This window comes from Malania oleifera, chromosome 5, assembly GCF_029873635.1.
Source record: "Malania oleifera isolate guangnan ecotype guangnan chromosome 5, ASM2987363v1, whole genome shotgun sequence".
Taxonomy (NCBI): Eukaryota; Viridiplantae; Streptophyta; class Magnoliopsida; order Santalales; family Ximeniaceae; genus Malania; species Malania oleifera.
In genome coordinates this window covers 20,324,096-20,344,817 of record NC_080421.1, presented here as the reverse complement: position 1 = coordinate 20,344,817, position 20,722 = coordinate 20,324,096, and the positions used below count along the sequence as shown (strand labels likewise).

The following is a 20,722-nucleotide window of genomic DNA, read 5'->3' as shown; positions in this document are numbered from 1 at the left end:
TTGATTAGTGGCATATCTGACCATTGTCACCTGATGACTTATGCGAACATCGTTGCCTTGTGACTCCATGTTTTTTGTTGCTTAGGTGATATGTGATTTCATCCCCTTAAATGATTTATGTCTTGCATGCAATGTTTGAATTATGCTTAGAAATACCTATTTTAGGCGATTCGCTAACTAGGCAACACGTGATTCACCTTGCTTATGCGAGCTTTTGTTTTTATAGAGATTATCTTAACTGAACGATTACCATCACATTTCGAGGAGCTGCACAATCACACACACACACACACACACATATATATATATTTATATATTAAGTAATGAAGTTCATGATATTACCAAAATAACATATTAACTAGAATTGCATGAATTTGCATGTCTTTAAGAAACCTTTCAATTACAACATTATTTGTTTTGACAACAAAAAATCCCTTTAATAAGAAAAAAAATCAACAATATGAATCTCATAACTTAGTAGGGTGTATCTCATATGTTATAATGGATTTGATAAGTGAGCTATGCTAAAAAAAAAAATGGCAAATAAGTTCTACTTATAATTGAATGATAAGCTATACTCATAAATGATAGATGAGTACTACTTAACTAACAAATGAGATCTTCTTACAATTGATAGATGAGTTATATTCATAAGTTATGTTGAATTTTTGAATTTGATCTCTATTTTGATGCTAACAAAGCACAAGTTATTTATGTGTGTATTTAGCATATGAACAGGTTCATATTTCAGATCACACATAAGGGACGGAATAATGGAAGCCAAGACGAATCTTAAAGCTTATTTCGTGTGGCGTATTACATTTATGACAAATGAGCAAAAGAATAAAGAAGAAGACAGTTAATTTTATTGTAATTGCATTTGGTTTTCTAATCTGTAATAAATGCATTGCATGTATGATAGGATCTTATCATGCTCAAAGGCCATAGACTAACCGTAAGGAACCAAACCGGACTTCGATCGAAGGTCGATCGACATTGGATTTTTTAGGTCAAATTAAGGGCAAAATAGTAACTTTTTAATGCCCTCGGTCGACCGCCCAATCTTATGTTATAATCCATTAGTCGACCGAAACACTGTTTGCCGAAGTCAAAATTTGACCAAGGCTTAGTCAATCGAACCTTGTGTGTTTAAAACACCTCAGTTGATCGACCCCTCTGGCAGCCCAAAGTCAAAATATTAACCATGGCTCAGTCGAACGACCCAACTTTTAACTAAGCTTCCTCGGTCGACCGATCTACGTTCTATCTTCCTTGGCCGACCGAACAATCAGTTCAAAAGACCCTCGGTCGACTGAACTTATCTTCTCGGCAAACCGAAGATTAGGCTAGGCGACCAAACCTACGAAGGGTTGGAAAATCGCCTTGACTCGACCGACCGATACTAGGCACAGCCAACCGAACCCCGAAATTAAATTCAAAATCTCTATGTCTGTTCAGTCGATCGATGTTGAGAGTCAGCCGACCAAACCTCTTGGGTTCATCAAATTTAACCGCAGTAATTGGGGTTAAAAACTTAATTAAACTTTTTCAAAATTTCAAATTTGTCCCCAACAGTTATATTTTGAAACAAGTCTATATGTACGCCTTCATTTGCTTTGATTAGCAACAAAAATTAGCAAATAGATTAAGAAAAATTCTCTCAAATTTTTTATACTCTCATTACTCATACTCCATATTTTCAAGCATAATTATTTATACTCTCTCTTTATTTGTTTCTTGCTAAAATCATTTACAAAAGGAGAGTTGCATCTTTATACTCCTCCTTTGCAAATCAATTGCAACTTTAAGAGAGCTTGATTTCTAGTGTTGTGTGCACATTTATATATATTATTGTTAAAACTTAAACTCTCACCTTGCATAATCTTTTGAAAACATTTCTTGAGAGTTAGCTTAGAGAGTTTTCCCATATCATTTCATATTGATAAATATTATTGGGAAAATCTCATTCTTGCTTAGTCTCAAGAGCTATACTTTGTGTTTATTGTTAAACAATTTCTTTTGAGCTATATCAAATATCTCCTACACTTAATCTTGAACATAATTTTTGGAGATAATTTTTTAAAGCACTAGATGTTTCAAGTGTTCTTGATATACATATTTTGTTAACTCAAAGATTAATATCTCTCACATATTTCATAAACTATCTTTGGAGAGATATTTGTACACATTCTCTACTAAGCATAAATCTTTATCATACTAGAGTGCATTTGAGCTTTTTGGTACATATCTATTTAGTGTAAGAAGCATCTTTATTGTACACATTTGTTGTCATCTATTGTATTCTCAATGTGTGGTTGGAAAAGGGAGACTAGTAACCTTGTGAATAGTCTCGAATTGCTTAGACTCGGTTAAGAGAGTACCGGATTTGCTCAGACCTGGTTAGGAGAGCATCAAATTGGTTCAGACCCGGTTAGAAGAACTAGGTGCACCATTCTATAAGGTGTTATAAACAGTGTCGCTCTACCCGTAAGTGAGCATTAGTAGTAAATCCTCTTACTTGTGAGCTTGAGGTGAGGACGTAAGCAGTATTGGTCGTACCTCGATAGCATATCTAGTGTCAGTTTCATTTTTCTGCAATTTATTTTCCACACATGTATTGTTTTTATCTATGGCTTTGATTATTTTACATATATGCATTAAATGATTGATAATACTGAGATTGTTTTATTTGTTTAAATATTTGCTCAGTAGGATATCTGTGGTATTGAGAAATACTTAGACAGACCCTAAGTTGTGTATTACTACTGCTGGTTAATTTGACCTAGGAAGAAATTTTATAATAACAATTCATCTCCTCCCCTCTCTGGAATACACCAATTCCAACAAGTTACTGATAAGTTTTGCTCATAAATTGACAAATGAGCTTTGTTCATAATTGATAAATGAGTTTTGATCATAATTGACGAATAAGTTTTAAGGATAGCAATTGTACAAGACTAAGAAGACAAAACTCTAAACTACCATATAGGGCTATAAAGACTAAGCCCCAAGGGGGCTGACCCACAAGTACATGAGTACCAAGGCACAACAATCAAAAGAATAATGAATTTGAGGTGAATAATACATGGCTACATTATAATACATGGCTACATTATTGAATTTTTTATTCTTTGCGATATTAATTAGATGCTTTTATAGGTAAATTCTTTGTTTGAGATTATAGTTCTAAATGTTTTTTAAAGCCCTAATTTGTTTGGAGCCCTACATTGTTATTTTTGTCGCATTAATTTAATATTTTGTGGGTAAATTCTTTGTATGGAATTGAATTCTTTCATTTCTTTAAAAATCCCTAATTTGAAATAAACAGACTCAACATAGTTATTTCATACCAAATCAATTTGCTATGTTATGAATAAATTCCTATTTGTTTGAAACTAGTTTCTTAAGAATTCTTCTAAAAGCCACAATTTAAGATAAACCCAACATTATTATTTCTTGGCAATTGTCATTAAATATTTATATTATCCTACATAGTTATTTCAAATCATATTAATTTTGACATTTTCATGTTTGAAACTAAATTCTTACTTACATTTGAGAGTGTGGAATTGAGACATTGAATTTTGATTTGTATGATTTGAATCAAATATAGTAAAAATTATATTAAGTTTCTTCCAATTCCAAAAAAAATTCAAATTCATACTCCCAAACACTACCTAAGATTTTTTTTTTTTTTTTTTTTTAAACCCTAATTTGAGGTGAGCCTTACATTATTATTTTGGTTGCGTAATCTGATAGGAAATTGTTGGATAAATGATTATTTACTCACTTATATTAAGAGAAGGCAATTGTAGGGTATATATTGTTTTACTATACAATATAGTAAAAACTAATAAGTTAGTTTTTTTTCTTAAGGTTTTGTTTAGTACTACTTTAATGATATGTCTATTTTTGTAATAATATTGTATAATTAATGAATATTGTAAAAACTTAAACTTATAGAATAAAAAATTAAATTAAAAAAAAAAAAGTTAAATGTTCATTGTGTAAGAAAGTCTCAGTCTAGTTCAAAGACCCACAAAAAAATTTAATAATTTTTTAAAATTTTGTGGGAGAAAGAACGAAACCGAGCCAAACTATTATTGAAACCAACAATAGAATTGGTCGATTTAGTCCAATTGAAAATTCCAAGAATCAAATTGAACCTAACATTCTACTTTTCTCCAACTTTGCAAGCAAGCCACCGAACCAACGAAACCTCTTAAAAATTTCTTCAAACTTCAAAATATTCTTCACGAGTTCCTTGCCGCTCAAAGAAGGGTATTAATTATGACTAGTTTTTAACTAGGTGTTAAAAAATATATATTTTAACTGTAAATGGGAATTTATCCTCTTCTAAATCTAAATCTAAAATGCGAGTTTTAAGTAGGACTGTAAACGGTTCGGTGCAGTTTGGTTTTGACAAGAACCAAAATTTTCGATTTTGGGATTTTCGAACCGAAACCAAAACTGAACCGAAATTATGCTTTAATTGAAAATCGAAAATGTGGCGATTCGGTTGCAGTTTTTTGGTTTTAAACCGATTTTTTTACAAAAAAAATAACCTTTATTTTTCATGAAGTTGTTGAAAATTTATTGAACATTTTAATTTTTTATACGGATTCATAATTTTAACAAAATAAAATCTGTTAGACACTTTTAACAAAAATAACCTTTATTTTTTATAAAGTACTTAAAATTTTATTAAGGATTTTTATTTTCTATAGTGGTTATATGATTATATTGCATACTATATTTTTACTAGCCATATTATATTTATATATATATATATATATAAATCAGTTTTTTGGTTTTTTTCGGTTCGGTTTCAACATAAAACCAAAACCAAAATCAAAACCAAAACCGAACATTTTTATTTTTGAAAACCGCAATCGAAACCAAAAATCGAAAAATCGAACCATTTATGGTTTCGATCCTATTTTCGATTTTTTGGTAATTTTTGTACACCCCTAATTTTAAGTTAAGATAACTTTATTTTTATTTGATTATTCTTTACAATTGGTTCTTCTTTTTGTCTCTCTTGGAACTTGATTTCACACTCAATTCTCTGCCATCATCTTCCTTGTTTGGGAATGCAGGGAGGGAGGAACAGTCACGCCAGCGGAGCCAACGATCAACGAACGAGGAGAGGCGGTGTCGGAAGGCGCAGCGCGCGATGACAGCGTATGGCCACTTTTTTAGTTTTTTTGACTGTCGTGTCGCCAACAGACCACAAGCGTGGTTTTCCACGTGTCTCCTCGGCTATTCTACGCCCCACGGGACAATCACGTGCATTGAATTTTTAAATTGGAAATATAAAAAAATAAAAAAGAATTGAATTGAATTGGGGTTTCTAATCGTTTCTAATAAAATATAAAATTTTAAATTAGAAATATTTAGTAAAACTCAAGGATTGAATTTTTTATTCGGTCCCAATAAATTAATATTAAATTATTAAATATTATTTAATTAATTATGTTTTTTTGTACTAGAATTGCAAATGACAAATCTTATCATCTGTTCGTTTTGTTTGTAGATGCATCATTAAATGTGTTAACTTCTAAGAATATTATTATAATATTGAAAGTATATGTATTTGTTTATTAAAAATGATGAGCCTAAAAGCTTTCTCTGCAAGTTTTAAGCTTTTTTTCTTTTTTCCAAGGTGGGGTATTGCCGAAGCTATATTTTGTACTTTGGTACAAAATCAAATAAAACTTTAAGAATAAAACTAGCAATTGAAAATTGTTCGAGGTCATGTGTAATTTGGAACAAATTTAAAAATCAAGGAATAATTTAATCTAAATATTTTATCACAATAACTTTATGGAATTAGGATTCTAGATTTCAAGAATTACAACATTTTAATTGAAATAAATTTTAGGTCGTTTAAACAAGCAGAGATATGGAGACAATAATAAACCTGATTATTATGTCACTTAAGTATTTCGACAAACAAAGGGCCAAGATGGGTTCCACACTTGAGAGTGGAATCCAGCTTGGAGCTGTATTCGTTTTGGACATTCTCAAAATACAAAAAGGTGAAGAATTTAACATTATGCTAACATTTCTAATATAAAAAATTGAAGTCTCTTTTTCTATGTCTTTAGAGTGAGGTTCACTCTAATCTTATGTTTGTACAGAATACTCTCGAGATATAAAAGTTAAGAATGTTAGATTACCACTTTACATAAAAACTTAAGCAGCCCGATAGCACGTGGAGAGATAAACACATGAAAAATAGCACCCATAATAAGAAATGAAATATTTTTTTTTTCTAAATTGTGAGCAACAAGACTAGACCCCAGGACCTCTTGGTAACCATCTCTGATATCATGTCAAATTACCATTTTACCTAAAAGTTTAAACTGTTAAGTTGTGGACTAATAATGTATATCAAGTTTTAACAAAGAACACAATTATTCTTGCTAATTAATAAGAAAAAAATCTAGTGTTTCATATTTTGTATCATGTGAGTGTGAGGTCCATCCTAGCCCCATGTCTGTCTAAGATACTCACAAGATTCAAAAGTAGATAAGATAACAATTTTATTGATATTTTAATATATAAAAAAAGCTTGGTGTCTTATTTTTGTATTTCAAAAGTGGGGTCTAGTTGCCCTTGAGCCTTTATGAGATATTGTTGAAATTTTGAGAATTGAACTATTTTTAACTAATATTTTAATTACAAAGTATTTGTGTTATGCTTTGAAGCATAAATTTCAGTCTTTGGATTTGATTTTTTGTAAATTTAGATAAATTTTAATATACTTTTATTACATTTTAATAAACTCTACACAAGCATAAATTTATGTTGCGTTTGGGAGCATGAATTTTAGATTTTAAATTAGATTTAGATAAATTTGAGTAAATTTTAATACAATTTTATATTAACTTTTATCCAAATTTGACACAAATCCAATTCAGGGTCTCTCCAAATATAAGGCCAAAGTCTCTTGCAAATACATAAATAATAGAGTGAAATGTTGACTTAATTTTTATAATTTTAGTTGAAATTTATTTTAATCTTAATACTTTTGAATAGTATAATTAAAACTTGTACTTATTAATTTTGTTCAATTAAGTTGTCTTCTAAAAAATTTAACAGTTATGAATTGAAAGAGAGAGATGAAGGTCTTCTGCCTATGAATTATCTTACTCATTTGAAGCTCAAATATTGTTACATATAAATCTATGTATTATTTTTAAATTATTTTATCTTAATTATGTATTTGAAGTCATAATTACTTAGACCTAACAAAACAGATAAAAATATGTTAATCTAAACCGAATTCAACCAATTTAAACCGAGTCATAATTGATCCACACACAAAATGAGTTGAATATGGTTTAAATTTTTTTTTATCCGCCTCTAAACTAGTCGGTTAGCAGATTTTAGGCTTTATTTAATGGATATTCGTGTATCCATTAACAATTAATGCCCAAATTCATAAACAATTTCATATATCCATGCTTATTAGGCATAAGTCTAACCAGCATAGGTCCAATTGTACGAGGTCAATCCCACACTCCCAACTCATGCACTACTAAATACTCCTCTGGTTTACCTCATGCTCACACTCAAACTCAAGTCTAAATACTCATTCTCATGATCAAAATAAAAGCCCAAAATTCATGATTTAAAAATAAAAAATTATAATTTTTTGATTATTTATTAAATGTTTAATAATTTACTAAATTATTATTTTAAAAATAACTCATGTTTTTATGTTATGAAATAAATTGTTCATTGGATGATAAAAAAAAATTATACTAGGGATGAGAATAATAGATCATCCACCATTCGCTACAAATTATGTGATATGAATCTCTAAAAATCTACTACTTAATTGAGTCAAATATAAATTTTAGTTCTTTTACTTGATAATTGGCCTAATTTGCTCCGAACTATCTAACCTGATTCACTTTATCAAGTCTATAATCACTTTACGATTAAAATTTCTTAATATATTTTTAACACTAAGCTTCGAACAAATAATAACTTCATCAATTCTCCTATCCCACTCAAGTCTATAAATTTATCTATCAATTTCATTATCTTACCCTCATCCACCGAGGTCCAAAATCTTTCCTTAAATGATCTAGGTATCGCCTGGGTTGCACAATTTAGGCAGACTCTCTACCCGTTACCCGTGCACGTGTCTATTTTGCCAGAGTGTAATGTGAATTTAATATTTTATAAATGTATTGAAAATTTATTAATATTTTTAAATTTAAATAAAATGGAAAACTAATTGAATGAAATTGTAAGTAAAGCTTTTATTGAACAAAATAAAAATATAAATTTAAAATAAATTTAATTTAATAATATAGGATAGTATTATTTCACGATTTCACTCTAAATTCTATCATATTTATATTTTGAGTAATAGCTAGTAGACACGTGGCAGTGGGACCCACTTGAGTGTAAAACCTATCTACTCGCACAGATATTCGAGACACGTAACGCTGCTGTTGGATAAGCCCATCGGGTGTGCCACGAAGCGAAAAATAATATTCTTGGAATGATTGTTACCGTTCATTTTTTCATCCATCAAAACAGTGATGATCGTTTGATAATCAGAGTCAATCGTACGGTCAAAAACAAAGACAAGCGGCTCCTGAATCCTCATCTGAATGTACGATATAAAAAAAAATTGGTCCCGTGTGGGGGCGGACCCACAACTCGTCAGCACTTTCGCCAGATGGAGGAGGACGGTCGCTGACTGGTTTGCGTCCCTCAAAGGCTGACGTAACCACAGCGGTTCAATCTTCTGGGCAAACATGTGGGCCCCACGTATAACCTCTTCACCAGACGTCAGTTTTCACCTCACCCACGCGCCCTCTCTCTTCCCTGAGGTCCACGAGCTGTCCACATCCGAGACTTTTGCAGGTTACGTCATCGAGGAAGGGAAAATGTGGGGCCCACTGAGCCCTTATTTGCATCAGACAAAGGAAGCGTTTTCCTTTTTTTCGTCTCTCTTAGAACTTCATATCACTAAGTTAGATTTTAAGTAAAGGATTTTGTTATAAAAGCGAAAAAATAAGGATAAAAGATACTTTTTGAAGAAAAAATTATTATTTTTTAAATATTTTAAAAATATTACATATTCTTTTTTTAGATTTCAAAAATGTTTAGTACGTCCGTATAAGCTTAAGTAATATAAAAAGAGATTTGTATCTTTTGACAAACTCAAAAGAGATTCTTGAGAATTTTAAAGAGAAAACTTTTGAAATTTTTGAAATCTCATTGTCCTCATTGTCTCTTTGGTAAATTTTTGAAAACATTAGTGTCTTTTATTCAAAAAATAATGATATTTTTTGAGATTTCAAAAATTTTAAAAACTCTTTTAAAGTTTGTTAAAAAAGCACAAATCTTCTAAAAAAAAATAAATTTTATTGTAGGGAATGTATGTGTCTTTTTATCAAATTTCAAAAAAAATTTATGGTATTTTTCAAATTTCAGGGAAAATCTATCATATTTTTAAAAGTTTAAAAAAGTTCTTCGTATTTTTGTCAAATCTTAGCAATGGTGAGTGTCTTATTCATATATAATAAAGGAAGACAAATTGAAAGTTAAACAGTGGAAATTTTGAGAGTGTTTAATTTTAGAAAATTGCTTCTATTTTTTATTTTTTTAAAATTATTTAAAATAGCTAATTTTTAATCTTTACTATATTTGTATAAAATAGAAGAACAATAAATAATTTTAGGCATTAGCTGCTTTGTAGAAATATTTTTATTTTTTATTTGTAGTTTTTTAACAAAAATGTCACATTTTCTAAATTTTCAAATTTATGTAGAAAAGTTAGAAATAATATATTTTTATTGTTTTTCTAAATTTTCAAATTTTACTTTGCATATGAGTGGATATTAAAATTAAATTTGTATGGAGTATGTATAGAATTTCTTGTAAATCGACAAAAAAAAAAATACAAATTATGTTGAAATTGGTGTATTCCCAAAAGAGAGGTGAATTGAAAATTTAAACTTTCTCCTAAGTCAATTTAGATTCTTCAAATAGTTTTGCACAAACTTAGGGTCTTTCTATACAATCATAAACTTAATCTAATATTTAAACAATTAAACGCAAACATTCAAGTGCTGAAATTTAAAGTGCGGAAATTAAAAGTAGGCACATGAAATGTTATCGGGGTTTGACCAATACTATCTACGTCTCCACCTCTAGCTCACAAGTAAAAGGATTCCACTATGACTCGCTTAATGGGTGAAGCGACACCTAATACAACACCTTATAGGATGGTGCACCTAGTTCTCTTAATCGGGTCTGAACCAGTCCGGGACTTTTCACATGACAAGTCTTCCTCTTCCGACCACACATCGAAAATACAATAGATATTCACTTTTTCGTACAAACAAGTATGCTTCTAACATTACGCAAATATGTACAATTATATGCACAATGTAATTAATACACTCACAAATGACAAGATAATAAGCTCAAGTGAAATTTCGTTAACCAATATATTAACTCTCAACAATATGTGTGTCAATGTGTATATGTGAGCCTAGAACCCTAAACAAATATCTCAAAAAATATTTTTCAAGTATCAAGCACAAAGGATATTAGGATTTAAGCTTGTTAAAAATGATTTTCTCAAAACACAAAACAAACTTATGAAACTAGCAATAAGGATGCAAATTCTTAAGCCAATAAAGAGTTTTTCCCAATCTAATATTTAAAAATAAAATACAATGGGAAAAATTTTAAGTTATGCTCCAAAAATAAATGCACAACAAATACAAATATAGGAGAGAGATAAGCTTTTGAGTAGTATGAAATATTTTCACAAAAGAATAACACTCAAGTTAGTTTCAAAATGCAATCAATATGCAAATGAAGAAGGTGAGAAAAATATGCTCTTTCTAAAGATATATGATAAAATGAGTATAAGAAGGAGTTTTTGGCAATATACTTGTAAAAAGGGCAGGAGTATGAAAGATTTAACTTAATAAAATTTTTAGAGAAAATTTGCTAATCTATGTTCTAATCACCCTCTAATTATGACAAATAAGGGGGTATATATAGAGTAAGACAAAAATCTAACCGTTGGATACATATAGGATACTTTGAAAATTGTTTAATTATGTTTAATGCAAATTAACCCTTAATTCACCTCAATTATCGCAGTTAAAAATATGGCAACCCGAGATTTTTAGTCGCCCAAACCTCTAGATTAGTCGCTTGAACACTCACAATTTGAAACAGTTAAATTTTCAACTTCAGGTGCCCGGTGAAGAGTTTGGGTGGCTAAACCAAGGTGATTTTCAAAGTGTTCGAGGTTCAATCGCCCGATTCTAAGTTTGGTCTATTGAACTTGCCATTTCGGTCGCCCGAGGTAAAAATGAACGTGAAGTTCGAGTACTCGGAGAAGGTGAAAAAGTCAACATTAAACGTTCGGTCGATCGAGAACATTTAATTCATTTTGGTTCGATCACCCGAACTTGGTCAACAATTTTAACTTTTCATACATTTGGTCGACCGATACGTTTTGAACGCACAAGTTCAGTCACCTGAAGCCCTTTCAATTTTAAAGTATAAGTCATACTTTTACCCATGATTGCATCATTATGATTTGTAAGATTGAGGGGATTTATCAAAGTGGATGTGTAGAGACCTAGGGTCGATATAAGGTCTAAGTTTTTTAATTTAACCTACACAACATGGTGTTGGTCGACCGAAATCTATTTATGGTTATTTGTTTCTCTATGGTCAATTTACGATCATGTTGAGCTTATATTCTTACCATGCATGTCATGCATTAATTATTACAGACCGATATAAATTATTACAAACCCAAATATAATAAATGGATTTACAATTTAAACAATCTTCTTCTTTTTCTTCTTTACTCGTTCATGAAATGCGCCAAATACATGTGATCTTAGTTTTTATTTTGACTTCCAAATCCCTTGATCTTATGTGTGTTGAAATTTAAACCTGTTCACATACTTAAACACACATAAGATACTGGTACTTTGTTAGCATAAAAATAAAGATTAGATTTAAAAAGTCAACAAGTTCAAGCTCCAAAATTCATAATTTCAAATATTAGCTTATTAAAAATTTAAAAATTCTAAATCAAGTCGTCATTTTTGTGATTGTTTTAAAATCTAAAAATAAAAATAAAAATTATTTTACACATTTAAACAAACTCTTTATTTTTTATTTTTTACTTTTTCAATAGGAATCTTTAAAAATTAAAAAATAAACTACAATTTTTATAATTCTTTGGAAACTAAAGTTGAAAAATAGAAAATATGTTTCACAACTAAAGGGGTCTTAAATATTTTTTGGATGAGAAAAAAAAAAGAATAAGAAAAAAAAAACGCATTTTAGATTACATTTTGACAATACATCAAATAGTATTAAAAATACAATTTTAATTTAATATTAAGAAAAATCAAATATTAATCATATGTAAAATTAAAATACCATCCATGGTTTTGCTATTTATTTTATTTTAGTTTTTTTCTTACTTTCCTCGATTACCAAACATGAAAAAAAATCCTTTAAATATTCTTTTTATTTTTTTTTTATATTTTTCAAATTTCAAAATGACCTAAGAGTTAGAATGGAGAAAGACTCATACGAAATGGTTCATTTTCTTGAGATTTAAAATGTACTTTACAAAATGTTATTTCTGCACTTGGATCCACATAAGAAATCATTCTCCTCATTGTGGCTCCTAATGATATAAGTTTCGCATAGTATATAGTTAGTTCAAACATTGTCATAAATTGGTGGATTACAAATCATAGTGAAACAATTATTCTTTTTAAAAAATATTTCTCACGAGTGTCAAAACTCAAGTTTCGATCTGTATTAGTTTAAATTAAATGAAGTACAACATTTCCTTAAATTTTGCTCCAAATTTATAAAACTCTAAATCGAACCCTAAAATTCAAAATTACAAATGCAATAAACCCAAGTTCCCAAAAATAATGGTTCTTTCAATTAAAGATTTTATTTGAAAAAAGAAGAGGAAAAGAAAGTAAGAAAAAATATATTTATTAAAATTTTAAAAACCAATGCGATCAAATTTTTTATAAAAATGAAAGTTTGTTTGTTCATTAAAAGTGATTTTTTTTTCTTTTCTCAATATTACAAGTTTTTAACAAAATTTGGAAAAAAAATATTAAGAATTTACTTTTTTTGCAATAAGTTATCAAATAAAGTGAAAAAAAATTAAAATGTCGTAAATATTTATTTTTTCTATCATTTGAATGTTTCTTTTAATATTATTTTACATTAATTAAAATTATATTTTTCTATGCCATTGTATTTTTTTTGAAATAAATATCTGAATCATTATCCTATTTTGTCTCAAGATAAATATATTTTAAAATATTTTTAAAATATCCCCTCAATAAATATTTTAAATAAAAATATCCGTCAGTTCAATTTATATTTCTAGTAATTTTCAAAACATAAAAAACTAAATTACAAATTAGTGTTATTATTTAAAATCATATTTTAAGAGAAGCAATAAATATCCTACGCACAATTTAAAATTTATGAATTTCGAAATTAGAAAATATGTAATTCGTACGGAAAACTATTTTTCAAAGACATTGTTTTTTTTTTTATTTACACGTGGGGTCCACAAGCTCAAAAGTGCCACGAGCGTTCCGTCAAACAAAACGGAGGCAGAATCTCTAGGCGCGTGTGCGATACATGACGTGGGGCTGTATTATGCGCGCACGAGGACTAGAGCGATGAACCGGGTTGTTTGTTCGAACCGGAGAAGAAATAAAACCAGGCTTTGGAGGGCGAAAGCACGGTTTTCTCGGGCCAGACGCGTTTGACTGTGACGGCGAAACCAAAGCCCTCGGAAAGCACAGCTAGTAACGGCTGCAACGCCATCAAAACACAACAGACACACACAGACGGAGATAGAAAAGACAGATACAGAGAGAAACAGAGTTTTCAAGAGAGAGAGAGTAAAACGCCAAATAGAAAGAGAAAAGCGGGGAGAGCTCAGCTCTGTGCTATGGCGCTGTCAAATCCTCTTAAATCTAAGAAGGTTCTGCGTTTACTCCCAAAAGCCCCATTTACTGTATTTCTCTGTTTCACTTTGCTTTCCAGTGGTCCTGTTTCTGCCTCTGTTTCCCTCTTATGCGTTTCTGGCATGTTTTTTTCCATTAATCTGTGTTTAATTTTGGAATAGATATTAATGGCGGACGATGAGGGCTTCGGGGAAGGCCATCTCGGCGGGGCTGGCAGCTTTTCCCAGTTGCTGTTCGCCGATGACTTGGTGGGTCTTGACATGGACGACGGCTTCAACCACAAACACTTATCTTTTTCTTCCATAAACCCACCGAAGATGCTCTGTTTTGGGGACTACAAGGAGAACTGCGAAGCAGTGGTTGTCCCTGAAAAAAAAATTTCGGCAAACTCAGTCCGTGCTTCTCAATGCAACAATCACAACAGCGTCAACGCGATGTCCAAATCTAATGTGATCCTCTGTCGCCGATCATTTAGTTTTACTGATGATGATAATGGTTAATGAATGAATTTCGCGCTTCCGCTCCATTTTGATTTGATTTTTTGTTTTAATTTAATTTGGAAATCTATTCATGCATGCAGAAGAAAAGAAACGAGTTGGGGCAAGAATCGGTCCAGCGCTGCGCGAGCACCGGCGCCGGAGCTCCGGTGGAAAGCCAGGGTAACCCTAAAAAGACCAAGAGTTCCGCAAACCCCACGACTCCAGCCAGCCATGCAAAGGTGGGTCTAGCTCGATCGGAGAAATCAGTGACAGAGTATCTATATACAATATATGGCATATATTAGATACGCCGTTTCTTTCTGTTTTTTTGGAAATGTTATAATTAACTGGGGTTTGTGCTCAAACTGACGATAGGTGAGAAAGGAGAAGCTTGGGGAAAGAATCACAGCATTGCAGCAGCTTGTTTCTCCGTATGGCAAGGTGGATTTATTTATTTTATTTTATTTACTCATTGGAAAAAGATAAATAAAATGTTTTTTTTTTTTTCCCCAAAAGAAAAAAAAAGAAAGAGTTTTTTCACGAATATAAGATGAAAAGGGAAAACGACGACGTGTGCAGACGGATACGGCATCGGTGCTGCACGAAGCGACGGGATATATCAGGTTTCTGCAGGAGCAAGTCCAGGTTCTGTGTTCTCCCTATTTGCAGAGACTGCCTTCCTCTCCCTCCGTAACTGTAAGACACCCTTTACCCCTACTCTTTTGTCACCTTCTCATTCCTTCATTTCCACACCCACACATATCTTTTAGGTTTAAAGGCATTGACTGAGTTTGTCTAAAAACACTTAAACCACTGCTCTTGAAAGCATCTTTCAGGATACTTGGTGCAAGTATCTCAAAAACTAAATATTAAAAAGAAAAAAAAAGTCTCTAAAATTTTCAACTTCAAGAAAGAAATGTTCTTAAAATTTGTGAACCTTTAAAAGTAATGAGCATTTTTCTCGCAAGCCAAAAGTTAGTGTCTTTTGCTCTATATTTTATTCTTTAATATGTATAGGCACCCATGCGTGTCTCTTTGTGTATGATCGTTAATTCTATGGTGCATTTTCTGAGGGTAAATTTGTTTGGGTGCTTGCAGTTTTGGTCGAGATATAATGTGAATGGTACTAAGTTTTGTTGCTAGACTCCTCCTGCACAATTGAGCAATTTTTGTGTATGAGTAATTTTTAACATGAAGTTGAATTAAGTTTTGGATTTAAATTCGTTGTGGAACACAAAACATTGTATTAAAATCTGAATTCCAAGTTTCCAAATATAGGATAAGTGTTTCATTAACTAAGTGCAAATTCGTTTCACAAAAAAAATATGAGCTGCTTTAGTGCACATTTGCTTTAGTGCTTATAGCTAGCATAGCTATCATTTTTAGAGATGTAAATGATTTTGGATTATATGTGTGTGTGTGTGTGTGTGTATCATTCTGTTAGACAAGTCATGTTTTATCGGCGTCCATCTTAAAATAAGATGCATTATTTTATTTTAACAATGTAAAGATATAGAACTTATTCTTTTTCCAAAATTTGTATGATCTAAGATGGTGGGATGAACTTGAGCCCCTAACGGGAGGTGCATCCCCTTGATAAGGCGGGGAAGGGATGGAGATTATGTCCAAGTAGGAGCGGCAAAACGAGTTAATGGGCTGGGCATGGGTGGGTTATAAACGGGTCGGGATTAAATGGGTTCCAAGTTCAAGTTGACCATTTTATTAATGGGTGACTACTATGTAAACTCAAACTTGTCCGTTAAATAAATGGAGTATTTAACGGGTCACCCGTTTAAAAAATATAATTTATTATTTTAAAATTTTTAAACATTTCATATAAAACGACATTTTTTTTATAAAAAAAAAACACTCATTTATTTTATTTTTAAACGGGTCACCTGTCGGGTGATCCGACTCGAACCAGCCTAACCTTTTCAATAAACGGGTCGAGTATGGGTTGACTCTTTTAATAGATGGGTCAACCTGTATTAAACCCAAATCAAGTCTAAACGGGCAAGTCATGAGTCACCCGTCGGATTTCGACTCATTTTGCCACCCCTAACTTAAGCCAGATTCAGGACAGGGTTTTGCCCCTTTTGTTTTAAGATTGAGTTGACCCCTATATTTTGCCCAAACTTCTCTTTTTGAAAGTAAAAGTTGAGAAATTGTACAAAGGATCTCCTCACACATGTATCCATGTGTCTGATTTCTTAAAATTATGTGCATATTGAAAATGGGTCATCTTCCTTGCATGTCTAATATTAATAAATATAGAGTTAATTTGCTACATGTATAACATCTAAAATATAGATACATGGGGGAGAGGTCTTTTGTATAATTTTTCGTAAAAATTGGAAAAGCTAAAAGTGAACTCTTTCTTCCATAAATATTATATTTTTTTATTTTTTAAATATTATAAAACTATCAAAATATTAATTATATTTACTAAAAGAATTTATCCATTTTAATCATTTTAAATACTTGTAGGTTTCTTAACACTTTTTTACCGAACATTCAAAGTTACCTTTTCTTTCTAACCATTCCTTTATTTTGTAAGTGGTCCAAAACACTTTTGAAACAATATGAATAAACTTCTTTTCACCGCATCCTTTTATAAAGCCACATTTTTAATTTTTTTTTCTATTCCCTATATTATTTTTCCTTGTTTATGCCTATATAGATGATAGTACTATTGACACTATATGGAAAATAAAATTTATTATCTATCTTATTTTTTTTACAAAAAATTAACTTCTTTTTCAATTTTACAACATCTATATTATAGACAATGAAGATGTTAAAAAATTTGGCACTATTTATGTGTACCTGTGAATAGCTTTATTTTTTTTTTCAAGTGATTACCTTAATTTTATTTTCTTTTTTAATTTTTAAAATTTATATAATAAAAAAATTAGAAAATGATTTTTTATTATTTTTAAATTTTGCAATCTCAAGAGTTTCATTTCCTTAAATTTTAAGGAAGGGATTTATTCAAATTTATTTTTGAAAAATTAATTAATTTGAATAAATGATAAGACGTGCATTGCTTTTTTTTTTTTTAATTATTTTTTGTTGTGATGTATAGCAACTCTCATTAGACATGCATGAGTAAATGAAGAGCTTTCAGCTTTCCATGGTTCCTTCTTATGTGTATTTTGTCTTCAATTTTTGGAAATTTACGGACATCTATTAAAGGAGGGGGAGGAGGAAGAGATGGAAAAGATCGATCTGAGGAGCAGGGGACTCTGCCTGGTTCCGGTGGCCTCCACCGTACACGTGGGGAGCAGCAACGGCGCTGATTTTTGGTCACCCGCCATGGGGAGCGTCTCATCGTCGTCATTGTCAAAGCAGTGATCCCCTCATCAGTTTGTAGTGTTTTGCTGTTATATATATAGATATGCATGGCTGCCCGGAGGCTTCTCCGAGTTCAAAATGAATTCTGACCAGAGACCACAATGGACATGGTTTTGTAATACAGGGCAAAATGTGTTTTTGCTCTCTTCTTCTTCTTCTTCTTCTTCTTCTTCTCTCTCTCTCTCTCTCTCTCTCTCTCTCTCTCTCTCTCCTGTTTTTTGAGATGGCATGTAAAGAGACTTTTGGGAAATGAAAAGAAAGAAGAAAGGGTCTTTTATGTTATTATCATGTCATTTTTTGTTTTTTTGAATTTCACATACAAAATGATGGGCCAAGTACTCTCACCTGGTGCCTTGGTAAGATTTTGAAAGCAGGCATTTTTAAGTTTTCCATTTGTTTTGAGTTTGTGTTTTGAAAAATTTTAGTGTGGTTTTGTATTATGCTTTGTACAAATTCATAAAAAAATTAAATTCAAAATTTATGATTTATGCTAGACAAGATTTCTCTAGTTAGACTTTTGTCATGGTTCGATTTTTAAAAGTTATTATTTTCAATAGGAACAAATTCATTATCTTGTAGATAGGTCAGTGTTAAAAAGGACTTAAAACACTATCATATCAAATGAATTCATTGCATTAATTCTATTGGTGGCAACTACCTCAAAGGTGAATTAAGTTTGTAGTTTACTACTAGAACTAAGATGGAGAGATCAATATAGATATAATCTTGGGTTGAGGAGAGATCTTGAATTTGGATTTATGTGGATTTGAAGCAAATTTAATGTAAAATGGTATTGAATTTTGTTTGAATCCACACAATTTACATTTAAATTCAAATCTCGTCTTTATTATTATACCTAGGTAGGCATTTGAATGAGTTTACTAGCAAGCTTTTAAATGGACACAAGTTCAGGCTTAACACAAATAGTAAACAAACTTTAAAGAAATAGGATTGAAAATCACCTATTATGCAAGTAAACGAGTTTGAAAGAGCATTTACTAATTTGAGCTACCATATTACTCATAAACAACTTGTTGGCCCAAGTGATAATTCAAGAGGGGGACAGTGAATTAGATTTAATAAAATTTAAAGTGTTTAAAATTATTAAATTAAAGAGATTAGGGATGATAGATGCAAATGCTATACGGTGGTTCGACTATCCCCATCTAGTCCACTCTCTCAAGTTCAACCACTTTGAGGTTCCACTATTACCCTACTGGCAATGCCACCAATTACACCGTTTGTTTTATACAGAGAAAAACGACCAATTACGTACACCTTACTTTAATGAAGAGAAAAACACCTATTTAGAAGAGATTAAATATAAATTTATCATCACAATAAATGGATATACAACTAAAAACACAGCAAACAACTCTCGAAAGATATGCAAGATTATAACACTAAAGTTTTTGAATTTCTCTTAAAAGTGAACAATTTAAGGAATAAGTGAGATTAAAAGAGAAGAAAGTGTTAGAGCACTTGAAAATTCAATATGGATGGTGGATGGTTTCTCTAACATTTCTTGGGATTTCTAGGGCATATTTATAGAGTTTGGAGTCAAACCAGTCATTTTTTGCCCGTTAGAGTTAGTTTTCCATTTAGATCGATCGACTTATGTCACACATCGTTCAATCGAGCACTAATCATTAGAGGAAAAATTGACTATCTGAAAAATAAGACTAGTTGTTCACTTTCTCGGACCAGTCAATTGCTTGAGTTTTCTGCCTAGGTCGATCAACCTGCCACTAGGGTGGTTGATCGCCTAGGGAATTATGTTTATATCAATCGACCACCCTTTCTGGTTGGTCACCTGCCAATATCTCTTAGAAGACATCCAGAGCTAATTAAAATATTCTTGTGGAAGGATTTAGGAGGAGTAGAAAGCATATTAGATGGGCAATAGCATATCAGTCGCCTAAACTCATGAGGTCAGTCGCCTGAACTAATGTTCTGATTTTTTCAACACTGATAGTAGCAATTCAGTCACCTAAGCAATAAGCCTTAGTTGTCTGACCACTATGTAACTTTGTGTTTTTCATATTTTGATTCCAAAACTTGTTTGTATTTACTTTGAAAAGTATTTTAGACTTTATAAAAATATTTTCTAGATTCTTAAGTAGGTCTCTAAGTCCGATATTAATTCCTAGTCACAAATTTGATGTTTTAAGAGTACTTACATGAAACGCTAAGAAACATTAAATACATTTAAATCTTAAGTCTTCATGTAATATAGCTTTAACATCGTCCAAGCTTGATCAATACTTTAGTAAGCTTGCATTCTTCATGACTTGTAACTTTAAGGTGAGCTTTAGTCAATCTTCATCAGGTTTAACCCTTGTGCTTGTGAAAAATATAATACCTGAAATTTAATCTTGAAAGCATAATTAGTATCCTTAATTTTTTATGATCAAAGCGAGATTGAGCCTTGTTAGGCCAACAATCTCCCCATTTTTAATGATGACAAATAATGAGCAAAATGAGGTCGCCTTGATAAGACCCCCCTCACAATAAGCATGAAACACAAAAACATAATTAATATACACGTATTTGTTCAAGCTTAACCCTGATTTAGTGTTTCTCCTTTTCTGAAAGATTATCCTCAACAAGTCATGTATAACATGAATAACAAACTCATCTTTCAAGTAAAACATCAATCTTGTATTCAGCATAATCATAGCTTACTATCAACATATATCAAACTCCTCCTTAATATCAACAAAGCTGATTTCAGAATTTCAACAAAGATGATTTTAGAATTTCAATATAACTTCAGCAAATAATATGTGATGACCTGATTTTTCTACCATTTTTTTTTTATAAACAGCAATAATAATCAATCATCTATCAAATAACTCT

At 31.0% G+C, this 20,722-nt stretch overlaps 1 protein-coding gene across 1 annotated transcript; it reads left to right on the top strand.

Annotated features, from left to right (window-relative positions):
* Window positions 1–13,826: 13,826 nt before the first annotated feature.
* LOC131155485 (transcription factor bHLH113-like) lies at window positions 13,827–18,145 on the top strand. The gene is made up of 6 exons (XM_058108670.1): window positions 13,827–14,047; window positions 14,192–14,479; window positions 14,611–14,748; window positions 14,885–14,950; window positions 15,089–15,205; window positions 17,705–18,145. The coding sequence occupies exons 1-6, from the start codon at window positions 14,015–14,017 to the stop codon at window positions 17,861–17,863; spliced, it is 801 nt and encodes a 266-aa protein (XP_057964653.1). The 5' UTR covers window positions 13,827–14,014; the 3' UTR covers window positions 17,864–18,145.
* Window positions 18,146–20,722: the final 2,577 nt, after the last annotated feature.

What these genes read in the sequence shown, in the direction of transcription:
- LOC131155485 (XM_058108670.1), top strand. Translation starts at nt 14,015, where the DNA reads ATGGCGCTGTCAAATCCTCTTAAATCTAAGAAG. An exon ending in TTGTTTCTCCGTATGGCAAG is followed by an intron (nt 14,951 to 15,088) that starts GTGGATTTATTT and finishes CGACGTGTGCAG; the next exon opens with ACGGATACGGCATCGGTGCT. An exon ending in CTTCCTCTCCCTCCGTAACT is followed by an intron (nt 15,206 to 17,704) that starts GTAAGACACCCT and finishes CATCTATTAAAG; the next exon opens with GAGGGGGAGGAGGAAGAGAT.